This window comes from Neopelma chrysocephalum, unplaced genomic scaffold, assembly GCF_003984885.1.
Source record: "Neopelma chrysocephalum unplaced genomic scaffold, ASM398488v2 Primary Assembly neopelma1_155, whole genome shotgun sequence".
NCBI classification, from domain to species: Eukaryota; Metazoa; Chordata; class Aves; order Passeriformes; family Pipridae; genus Neopelma; species Neopelma chrysocephalum.
In genome coordinates, this window is record NW_020897817.1 from 59,306 (window position 1) to 69,417 (window position 10,112).

General features: G+C 52.8%; 2 protein-coding genes across 2 annotated transcripts in view; both read left to right on the forward strand.

Annotated features, from left to right (window-relative positions):
* The first annotated feature begins 939 nt into the window (after positions 1-939).
* SF3A3 (splicing factor 3a subunit 3) lies at positions 940-7,413 on the forward strand. Its single transcript, XM_027701270.1, has 17 exons — positions 940-1,077; positions 1,187-1,234; positions 1,338-1,390; positions 1,767-1,872; positions 2,285-2,357; positions 2,713-2,804; positions 2,956-3,038; positions 3,384-3,522; positions 3,859-3,927; positions 4,279-4,346; positions 4,697-4,804; positions 5,001-5,070; positions 5,529-5,693; positions 5,822-5,932; positions 6,369-6,459; positions 6,765-6,820; positions 7,122-7,413. The coding sequence occupies exons 1-17, from the start codon at positions 982-984 to the stop codon at positions 7,197-7,199; spliced, it is 1,506 nt and encodes a 501-aa protein (XP_027557071.1). The 5' UTR covers positions 940-981; the 3' UTR covers positions 7,200-7,413.
* A 101-nt stretch (positions 7,414-7,514) lies between these two features.
* LOC113976234 overlaps positions 7,515-10,112 on the forward strand; it is a 5,116-nt gene continuing 2,518 nt past the window's right edge. The window contains exons 1-4 of the mRNA XM_027701239.1: positions 7,515-8,866; positions 9,001-9,064; positions 9,300-9,359; positions 9,809-10,104. Coding sequence (XP_027557040.1) covers positions 9,022-9,064; positions 9,300-9,359; positions 9,809-10,104 — 399 coding nt within the window. The 5' untranslated portion in view covers positions 7,515-8,866; positions 9,001-9,021. The remainder of the gene's footprint in view (positions 8,867-9,000; positions 9,065-9,299; positions 9,360-9,808; positions 10,105-10,112) is intronic.

Below are 10,112 nucleotides of genomic sequence, written 5' to 3' on the forward strand. Positions count from 1 at the left end.
TTGGGCTGGGGCTGCTGCGCTGGGGAGGGAGGAGTGGAGGAGCTGCTGGGGGTGCAGGGGCAGCACTGGGGGTGCAGGGGCAGCACTTGGGGCACAGGGCAGCACTGGGGGTGCAGAAACAGGCCCCGGCATTCACCAAATGTGCCCGAGCTGTGCTGTCCTGCACCACCGTTGCAGGTCAGCCCCTATGGGCAGAACCAGGTCCAAGCCACCACCTGGGGGTCCTGGGCAGGGCCAAGAGTTGGACTTTGATGATCCTTGTGGGTCCCTTCCAGCTCGGGATATTCTGTGATTCCATGTATTTCAGCTCCCAGCCCCTGCGGTTGCCCCAGGATGGAATGGCACCTCCTGGACCAACCCTCTCCCGCTCCCTCCCAGGTGTGCTGCCATTCCTGGGGGAGGAGGAGGAGGAGGAAGGCCACACGGGGGTTGTCCCACCTTGACCCTCCTGATGCCAGCAGCCCATAATAAGGAGGTCATGTGGCTGGATGGGACATTACTGGATTTCAACTCCTTCCCTTTCCACGGATGAAGTTTCATGCAAAGGGAAATGGAAGAACACTAAGTTCAGAACCTTATCTCTGCTTTTTATTTTTAGACAGGCATTCATGAGGAAGCAGTGATGTACTTTGGGGCAGCTTGTAGTGGAAGGGGGTAATTAAAGACGGCATTCATCTTCTCAGTGAAGGATCATCTTTGCCATTAATTAAGACAAATTTTATTGTTGTTGCTTTTGGCTTAAAGTAATTTATCGCCCACGGCAGAAAAATATTAATAATTTATTGGCGAGTTAAAATTTAATTACAGCTTTGCATTCGGCAAAGCGCGGGCAAAGCCCGTGGTACCGCGGCGAGCCCGCGGCCCGACGGGGGCACCGGGGGGGCCGCGGCCGGAACCTTCGCGCGGGGCCGGAGCCTTCCGGCGGGCACACACGGGCCGCGCCAGGGCCTTCCGGCGGCGGCGGCGCGGGGCGGCGGCGCGATGGAGACGATCCTGGAGCAGCAGCGGCGCTACCACGAGGAGCGGGAGCGGCTCATGGACGTCATGGTGAAGGAGATGCTCACTAAGAAGTCCACGGTGCGCCCGGGGGAGGCCCCGCGGGGCCGCGGGGAGGGGGGCGGTGGCCGCCCGGGACCGCGCTCACCGCCCGCTTCTCTCCCGCTCCCCGCCCCTCTCTTCCCCGCAGCTCCGCGACCAGATCAACTCGGACCACCGGACCCGGGCCATGCAGGACGTGAGTGCAACGGGAGCGGGGGCGGGCCGGGCCCCCGGCGCCGAGCGGAGCCCGCCCAGGTAACGGGCCCTGCGGCGCTCGGGGCTTTCCCTTTGTCCCGCAGAGGTACATGGAGGTGAGCGGCAACCTGCGGGACCTGTACGACGACAAGGACGGGTGAGTGTGCCCGGGGGCCCCCGTGTGCCTGAGCGTGTCCTACCGGTGAGGAAATGGGGCGCCCTTTGAGTCCATGTAAACACCTGAGGAGTAACGCAGGAATCGGGATCCGGGGACCCAACGCAGGGCAGACTCCGAGTGCACACGGGACGGTTTGTTACTCCCGCGTTTCGTGTCGTGGGGAGGCTGTGGCTGCCCCGGGGATCTGTCAGGGGCTGCAACAGGGCAGGGGAACATGGCCCTAGGCCCCTGAGCTGGGTGGGCTGGGAGGTCCCACGGGAGTCGGAGGTTTGCAGTCAGACACTGCAGCACAGACCTGGACCAAGGCTGTGCCAGTGTCACCTTGTTTTCCCTGCCCCTGTCTCTGAACTCGTAGCCTGCGGAAGGAAGAGCTCAGTGCCATTTCTGGGCCAAATGAATTTGCAGAGTTTTACAACAGACTGAAGCAAATTAAGGAATTTCACCGGAAGCACCCAAATGAGGTGAGTAATTACCTCCTCCATAGCAGCAGGTGAGCTGGGGTCTGTTGGGCCTCATCCCTGCAGGAAACAGACCTTTTGTTTTCTCCAGTTTAATTCCCTTAACACACAGGTCCTGGGAACACCCAGCTGTCACCTGAGCAAAGCTGCTCAGGACCAGGCAGCGTGTGAGGGGGAGCAGTGCTGGTCACTCACAGTGTTCCTGCTTGGGAGCATCCTGCAGCTGGCCTGGGGTTGGGGCTCACTTTTCTCATGCTAGATAAAGACACACCTTTGTGCAGGACAGCTGAAAAAGTGCTTTGGGTTCCTTTTGTGTTCGCAGTTTCATTGTTTGCCACCTCCTGTGGTTTTATATTAGTTGTTCTGGGACAGGAGCTGAAGTAAATCACTGTGTGACTTGTGTCTGCCCCTGCAGATCTGTGTTCCCATGTCAGTGGAGTTTGAGGAGCTGCTGAAGGCCAGAGACAACCCGAGTGAAGAAGCTCAGAGTAAGTGTGTGGTTTGCTCGAGCTCTGGCATTATCTAATGGGTTGTTTGATCTGTTTTGCACATTTCAGGGCCCCACCTCCCTTTTATGAAACGACTTCTGAAAATTGTTCTTATTTCAGTTCTTCTGAACTGCAGTCCCTGGAATGTTCCCCAGTGGTGGTCTTGCTCCTGAGGAATGTTCTGGTGCTTGCACAGAACAGCAATTGGGGCTGATCAATGAGTGTCCAGGGCATTGTAATGCCTTCCTTAAGCATAAACGAGTTCACAGCTAATCCTTTTCCAGTTCTAAAGCAGTTGCATAATAAGTAGGAAATATTAAGCTCATAATAAAGTTCTTAATGATCTTTCCTACAGATCTGGTGGAGTTCACGGATGAGGAAGGGTACGGACGATACTTGGATCTGCACGATTGTTATCTCAAGTACATTAACCTGAAATCATCAGAGGTGAGTGCCTGCTGTGTCTGGGCACCTCCAGTGCTTGGTGTGGCAGGGTCTAGGGATCCCCAGGCCCTGCACGGGCTGGAGCTGCTCTGTTCTGGGACCTGGATGTTAATTTGGGTGTATATGAACTCTGACTCACAGTTTTTTTTTTTAGAAATTGGATTATATCACTTACTTATCCACATTCGACCAACTCTTTGATATTCCTAAGGAGAGAAAAAATGCTGAATATAAAAGGTGAGCCTGTTTGCCTGCTTCCTTTATGGCAGTTGGTGAGAAGGAATTTGCTTCTGAAGTGTTCAGCTGCTGAGATTATGATTAACTCCCATAAATCGGGTCCCTGAGCTCAGCTGTGTGTCTGAGCCCCAGGCAAAGACACAGTGCAGCAGAGATGTGGAGAGCCTCATTCTGCTCTGAGGAAGGGCCTGACTGTACCCTCCTAACTGCTGTGCCCAGAAATCCTGTGTGGAAAACTGTCCTGACCTCGGTCACCTCCCTCTGCAGCACTAGAGGGTAGTGACTGTCCAAAGATGTGGGTAGAGGGTGATAGTGAATTACCTGTGCTTGTGCTTCCCCTGCCAGGTACCTTGAAATGCTCCTGGAGTACCTGCAGGATTACACAGATCGAGTGAAACCGTTGCTGGACCAGAATGAACTTTTTGGGAAAATTCAGACGGAGTTTGAGAAGAAGTGGGAGAACGGCACGTTCCCGGGCTGGCCGGTGAGCAGCCTGAGCCTGGGAGATGTGCTGTGGTACTGAGGGGTTTCTGTGAGTCATTTGTGTAAAGTCATTGCTGGGGGTGACCCTGACCCGGTTGCAGCTCTGTGTCTCCAGGCTGCAGGGTGGGACTGACCTGAATGTGAAACCCAGCACAACTGGTTTGAAATGAACCTTGTTTCAGGTTGGTGCATATTGCATCTTTACTACTGTTCCATTTTCAGTTTAGTGAGGGGATTTTTCTCTGAGAAATGAACTGTTTTTCCTGAGGTTGAAATGCTCTATGGCCTGAAGCCTTGTGGGATGTCATGCAGCTCTTGCATGTGGTTTTCTTGGCAGAAAGAGACCAGCAGTGCCCTCACCCACGCCGGCGCCCACCTGGACCTCTCGGCCTTCTCCTCCTGGGAGGTGCGTTTCCAGTGTTCTGCACTTGCTACCACATTTGGAGCAGGTGGAAGCTCAGACATTTGGTTTCTTTGCATAATTTTAGTGCTTTCCTCCCTGGCTCTGTGCTTTCTGGGTAAAACTTCGATGATACTGATGATTTAATTTCTCCAATTGGGGGATGTAGCTTGAAAGACCTGGTTAGATTTGTCACATTCCTTATTTTCCAGTGAGGAGGGGTGCACCCTTGACAGTCCTTTATTGAATACTTTTCATCAGTATGAAAAGCTCTTCTTTAATGAGCTAAAATGGGCTACATCCATATTTTATGTGTTGAACAGATCATCTCTTACAGTGGTTTATTTAATTGAACAGGAATTGGCCTCCTTGGGACTGGACAGGTTAAAATCAGCTTTGCTGGCCCTGGGGCTGAAGTGTGGCGGGTAAGGTGCAGTCTTTGTAGAGTTCCTTTAAGTTTTTGAGGTCTTCCTGTCTCACGTTCCTTTCTGGGATACTTGTTTGGTCATCTCTGGTGTACTAGAATTACCTTAGTGATGTTTGAAAGGTAAAACATTAAGAACCAAGCAGTGGGTACTGGGATCTGCTGCTCTGACCAGGTCCTATACAGGAGTCTCTGATACAGAAGACTTTGGCTTGAGGAAGGAAGGCAAAGATAATAGGAATCTTTTGATCTCATAAAAGCTACATTTAGAATTTTGTTGCATGAATTCAAATAGTTCTTGGGAAATGTAAAACTATGGTCTGGACTGACCCCCTCCCTGCTTCTCTGTAGGACTCTGGAGGAGCGTGCTCAGAGGCTTTTTAGCACTAAAGGCAAATCCTTGGAAGCACTTGATCCTTCCTTGTTTGCTAAGAATCCAAAGACAAAAGGAAGCAAAAGGTGAGTTCTTAGAGATCATTCTGAGGCTGGTGGTGTTCTCTCCTCTTGGATGAGGGGTGTTCTATAGTGGCCACTCTTGTGTAGTTGTTACAGAGAGATTAGAAGCTTTTCATGTCAGACCAAATAGTGCTGAACCAAATGGAAGATATCAGAGCTGAACTTGTGAATTGCATAAAGTTACTCTTTCTATTTCTAGAGACACTGAAAGAAATAAAGATCTGGCGTTCCTGGAAGCTCAGATTTATGAGTATGTAGAAGTTCTTGGGGTAAGGATTTTATTTTTTCTTTGAGCTTTTTATTTCAGAGCTGTCAAATAGTGACTGGAAGGTCATCCACATCTTTACCCAGTGCTTTCACAGACAGCACCACATCAGTGTGGTGCATCACATCTATTTTGTGCCTAAGTCACACGGCATTGCAAACCTTTACTTGTTCAGCCTTGCTGCCTGCCTTTGGTGTGGGGTGATTGTTTTCAGCAGAGTGGCTGCTGCTGCTGCCTGTCACCTGGGAAGTGCTAACAGTGGTACAAGGTTTTTGTTTTTGGCAAGTAGGAAATGTCAGGGTACTAAAAACTGAAGTTGTTTGGCTGAGTAAGGTGGGAGTTCTGTGCTTCATACTGGTCTTCCATTCCCTCCCTCTGTACATTGAGGAAGTTTCTCACTGCAAGAGTTTGCCCCGACTTTGTTGCTGTCACAGTGTGTGGACATTGCCTTCTCTTCTCCAGGAACAGAGACACCTCACCCATGAGAACGTGCAGCGCAAGCAGGCGCGGACCGGGGAGGAGAGGGAGGAGGAGGAGGAAGAGCAGATCAGTGAGAGTGAGAGTGAAGATGAAGAAAATGAAATCATTTATAACCCTAAAAATCTGCCTCTTGGTTGGGATGGGAAGGTAACCGAGAGCATCAGGCCTGGAGGAGTGGGAGGGGTCACTGACTCCACGCTGCTCCCCTGTTTGAGCTGCTTTGCCACGCAACCTGATCCTTGTGTATCCTCATCCTCTTGTCTCCTCGCTTGCAGCCCATCCCCTACTGGCTGTATAAACTCCATGGTTTAAACATCAACTACAACTGTGAGATCTGTGGTAACTACACCTACCGAGGGCCCAAGGCGTTCCAGCGGCACTTTGCAGTAAGTGATGGTCACTGCAGGAACAGCCCTGCTGGGTTCATCCAGTCCTTGCAATGAGTCACCTGGGAGTCCCTGGGATCCCCAGGTAGCAATTCTGCCCCTTCTGACAGGGGGTCAGGGCCGTGCAGTGGGATCCATAGGTTGTGTAGGGCACCCCAAGATCTCTCCTGCTGATGCTGAACAGTCCCTGCTCATTTGAACCCTGTTTTGAGTGCCCAGGTCTGATGGTGCAGGGTGCCTCTTGATGGCTGCTGTCGTGTCACTGTCTACAGTACAGGAAAAAAATACTTTTATAGAAGCTTTTAGACTGGTAGATTTGTACTTTGGTAGTATTTGTTGCACCCTGTTCAGGTGTTAATGCCTCTGTGGTCTTTGGTGTTGTGGAGGACGTGTTGTTCCCTCTCATGCTGCCCTCTCATCTCTTCCCCCCCACCAGGAGTGGCGACATGCCCACGGGATGCGGTGCCTGGGCATTCCCAACACGGCACACTTTGCCAACGTCACACAGATCGAGGATGCAGTCTCGTGTAAGTAGTGATGGCAGAACAGGGAACGTGTGAGAGAACACCACCTTTTCTGAAGGGGTGGGTTTGGACATTGGTCTCGTGTCCCATCCTGAACTATCACTTTAAAGCCTTGTTTGCTGCAGTTCTGTGCCTTTCTGTAACCACACAGGAATTATAACTTTGTAATGGATGTTAGGTACATTCCTGGACTGCTGAAGTGTTTTAGAAGAAGGGGGGGAAAAAAGCTCACGTGTGTATTTTACTGGGTTAAAAACAAGTACCTCGAGGGAAATGGCATCAGATCCTGTTTGACTTTGTGTTTGCAGTGTGGGCAAAGCTGAAACAGCAGAAGGCTTCAGAGAGGTGGCAGCCCGATACAGAGGTGAGCAGTGAGAGGTGTTCAGTGCCTCCAGTCCTGTGTCCGTGGGACCCTCCCATTCCTGCTGGGAGCACTGTTCTTCCTTACGCTGGTGCCTTTTCCTAAGCTTCTGTCCCAAGCCATTTTTCAACAGTGGGAAATACAGCCTGTAATGACTCCAGCTCTGGATGAGCTCTTTCTCCCAGGACCTGCTGGCAGATCTGTTGCCTGTCTTTCTGGCAGGGTGCTCATGTGTAGTGGCTTCTGCTGGAGCTACAATTCAAAGGCTGTACCCAGTGTCTCTAAACTGTTGGTTTGGTTCCAGGAGGAATATGAAGATTCCAGCGGGAATGTCGTGAATAAAAAGACCTATGAGGACCTGAAGCGCCAAGGGCTGCTGTAGCTGCCCCCAGGTGAAGGATCCCACATCTGTGGAGTGAGTGGATGTGGCAGCAGCTCTGACTTCCTCAGTTTTTGGATTTTGTATGTGCATGAATATAGATTGAAATGATACTTTATAGAGTCACTTTCTAGTAAGCCCCTTGTGAAAAGCAGACTTGTGACATTGTTTTATATTAAAAAATACCTTGAAAAATAAACTCATGTTAATTTAGGAAGTGCCGAGAGACTCGTCTCCTTTCGTATGGTGGAAGGAAGAGGTTTTATTACGTGTTTAAAATGCTTTTTACCCAGTTAGAGCTGTCAGAAACAATTCTTTCTTTCACTCCCACTCTGATGGAAATGTTTATGGTGAGATTGACTCTGTGAAGCACATGGACTTGGACACAGTGCCAACAGGTAATGGTGCTGTTCTAGATCTGGCTGCGAGCGTGTGGTTTTCTTTGGGCTCCTTTGCAAAACAAACTCACCTGGCTTAAGGGCTGCTTTTACCTTGGGTCTGTCTCCCTGGGGAGCTTTGGCCACTATGTTTTTTCAGGGAATTACCAAGTGAGCTGGGTCAGCTTGGGCTGTGGGGACAGTGCATGGTGATTTCTCTGACGCTGCTGCTGGCTTGAAGGACCTGGTAGGTTCTTGTGCAGATCCTTCTGTGGTGCAGGAGGATGGAGATGGGAACAGATGATGCATTTAGAGGTGACTGCTGTGACTTCAGCACCCTTGGCCCCCAGTGCCATGCTTGGAGATGCCTGTACATACCCCACAGATTCGTGCTGTCTCAGGAATTGCAGGTCCATCGTGCAGAGGCCACACATGTCATATGTGACAGTGGCAGTCCTTGTGCCTCCCAGCCCCTCAGGTGCAGTGGTGGCTCATGTGACATCTCCAGCCTCATAAGCCCTTTCTCTGTTGCTGTGCAGGGCCATTTGCGTCTCTGCTGCTGTGGAGCCCCAGGGGACACTTCCCCTGGGTGGTGGCTGGCAGGGGTGGGGCTGGGCTGTGGGGCAGTGCCACAGCACCTGCTCAGAGGTTCTCCAGTGCTGGCAGCAGCTGCAGGTGCAGGAACAGGCAGACAGGTGAGTCAATGCCATGGGCTCTTCTCCTTCCCCGGGGGAAGGTTGTTCTCCTGGGATGAGGCCGGGTCATGTGGGTTCCTTGTTGGTTCCTTGCCTGCCCTGGCACTAGTGGTGCTGGGCTCAGGGATGTCCACAGCTGGTCTGAGTGGTGGCTGCCCTGGTTTGGAAGGTGAGAGGCACCAGCTGGCATTGTCTTCCCTGTCACTCTGAGCAAACGGCCTCGGAGGTCTCTGCACAAGCTTTGGCCACTCCAGGTCCTGGGGGAATGGTGACTCAGCCTAGATCATAAAACAGGAGGGGAGTGTTACAGTTCTTGGAGAACTTGGCTTTGGAGCCTGTTTGGATTCAAATCTGCTGTTTCCTTAGAAAAACAGGTAAAGATTTGGAATGAAAGTAGAGAAAGCAGAAGGGAGAGCCAGGCCACATCTTCACTTGAAGCGGCATCAGCAAACTGTTGTGTGGTGGCAGGTGTCACTGTGTCACCCTGCACCCTGCTCCCGCGCTGCCTGCAGGTCTGTGCTGAGGCCCAGGGAGGGTTGTTGCCACACCAACAGCACACGCAGCTCCCCGGGGCTCCCGTTCCCCGGCAGCGGCCTCAGTGAGTTTGGGGAGTCTCTCAGGAGGGAGCGACTGGTTGTCACTGGGGCTGAGCCCTGGAGGTAGAGCCCAGAGATGTGCTGGGGTGTCTGCCCCACACCTCGGGGGGCAGCTCTGACCGTGTCCTCCTGCCAGGTCCGGGTGCAGCCGTGGTGGATGACGATGGCCGGTCGCCGATGGCTCGTCCCGCCCGTTCAAGGTAACAGGGGCTCTGGTGCAGCACCCAGAGCATGTCCATCCCCCATCCTGGGTCTGTCCCTGCCCCAGCTGTCCCTCCCTGGGACAAGGGGTGGCCACTGGCCCCCTGGGGCTCTGGGAGGGTGGGGAGTATCCCTGCTCACCTGTTTCAAGGCTGCCTTGCTGCTGGGGAGGCTCTTTGGGCTGTAGAGCGGGCAGCAGATGTGGTGGTCTCAGCCATCCCCACTCCATTCCAGGCCTGCTGCTCTGCATCTTGGCTCTGCACATCCGTCTCCAGGACTCTCTTGCCCCAGCAGGTGAGCTCTGTACTCAAGGGAAATCTGTGGGCCTGTGGGAAGTGGGGCAAAGGCAGTGTGGTGCAATGGGGACTTTGTGCCTCTCACCCCCAAGCTGTGTTCTGTAGGACAGAGCTGCACTGAGGAACCTTTCCTTGAAGTTTTGCCCCAGCAAAAGCCTGTTCTTCCCAGGCAGCATGGCTGGAAGGGGGGGAGAGAGGCTATTGTAACATCTGTCCATCGTGCTGTTGCAGGGGGCTGCTGGCTCTGACCTGGTTCTTGAGCTGCCCAGTCAGTAGCTGCAAACAGACTCTGTTTGGGACATCCTGTCACTGACTGCCATCCACCTCCCAACCACAGTGGCACAGATGCTTCCCACAGGTCCTGCTGTGGCTCAGGACGGGACACTGGGCTTGCTGACGGTGTTTTCCCTTGTTTCCTTCACCAAAGGGGAACTTTGTGTCTTTCAGAGCACAACAGAGTTGCCAACAGCACAGTGGTGGCTGCCAAGAATGCCTTGTCGGTTGCTGAGGCCACCAAGAGGGCCTCAGTGGTGACCACAGCTGTCAAGAACACCACCAAGGATGCTGCAGTGGTGGCCACCACCAAGAATGCCTCAGAGGTGGCCACCAAGAATGCCTCAGAGGTGGCCACCAAGAATGCTGCAGTGGTGGCTACCACCAAGAATGCCTCAGAGGTGGCCACCAAGAATGCTGCAGTGGTGGCTACCACCAAGGATGCCCCAGAGGTGGCCACCACCAAGGATGCCCCAGA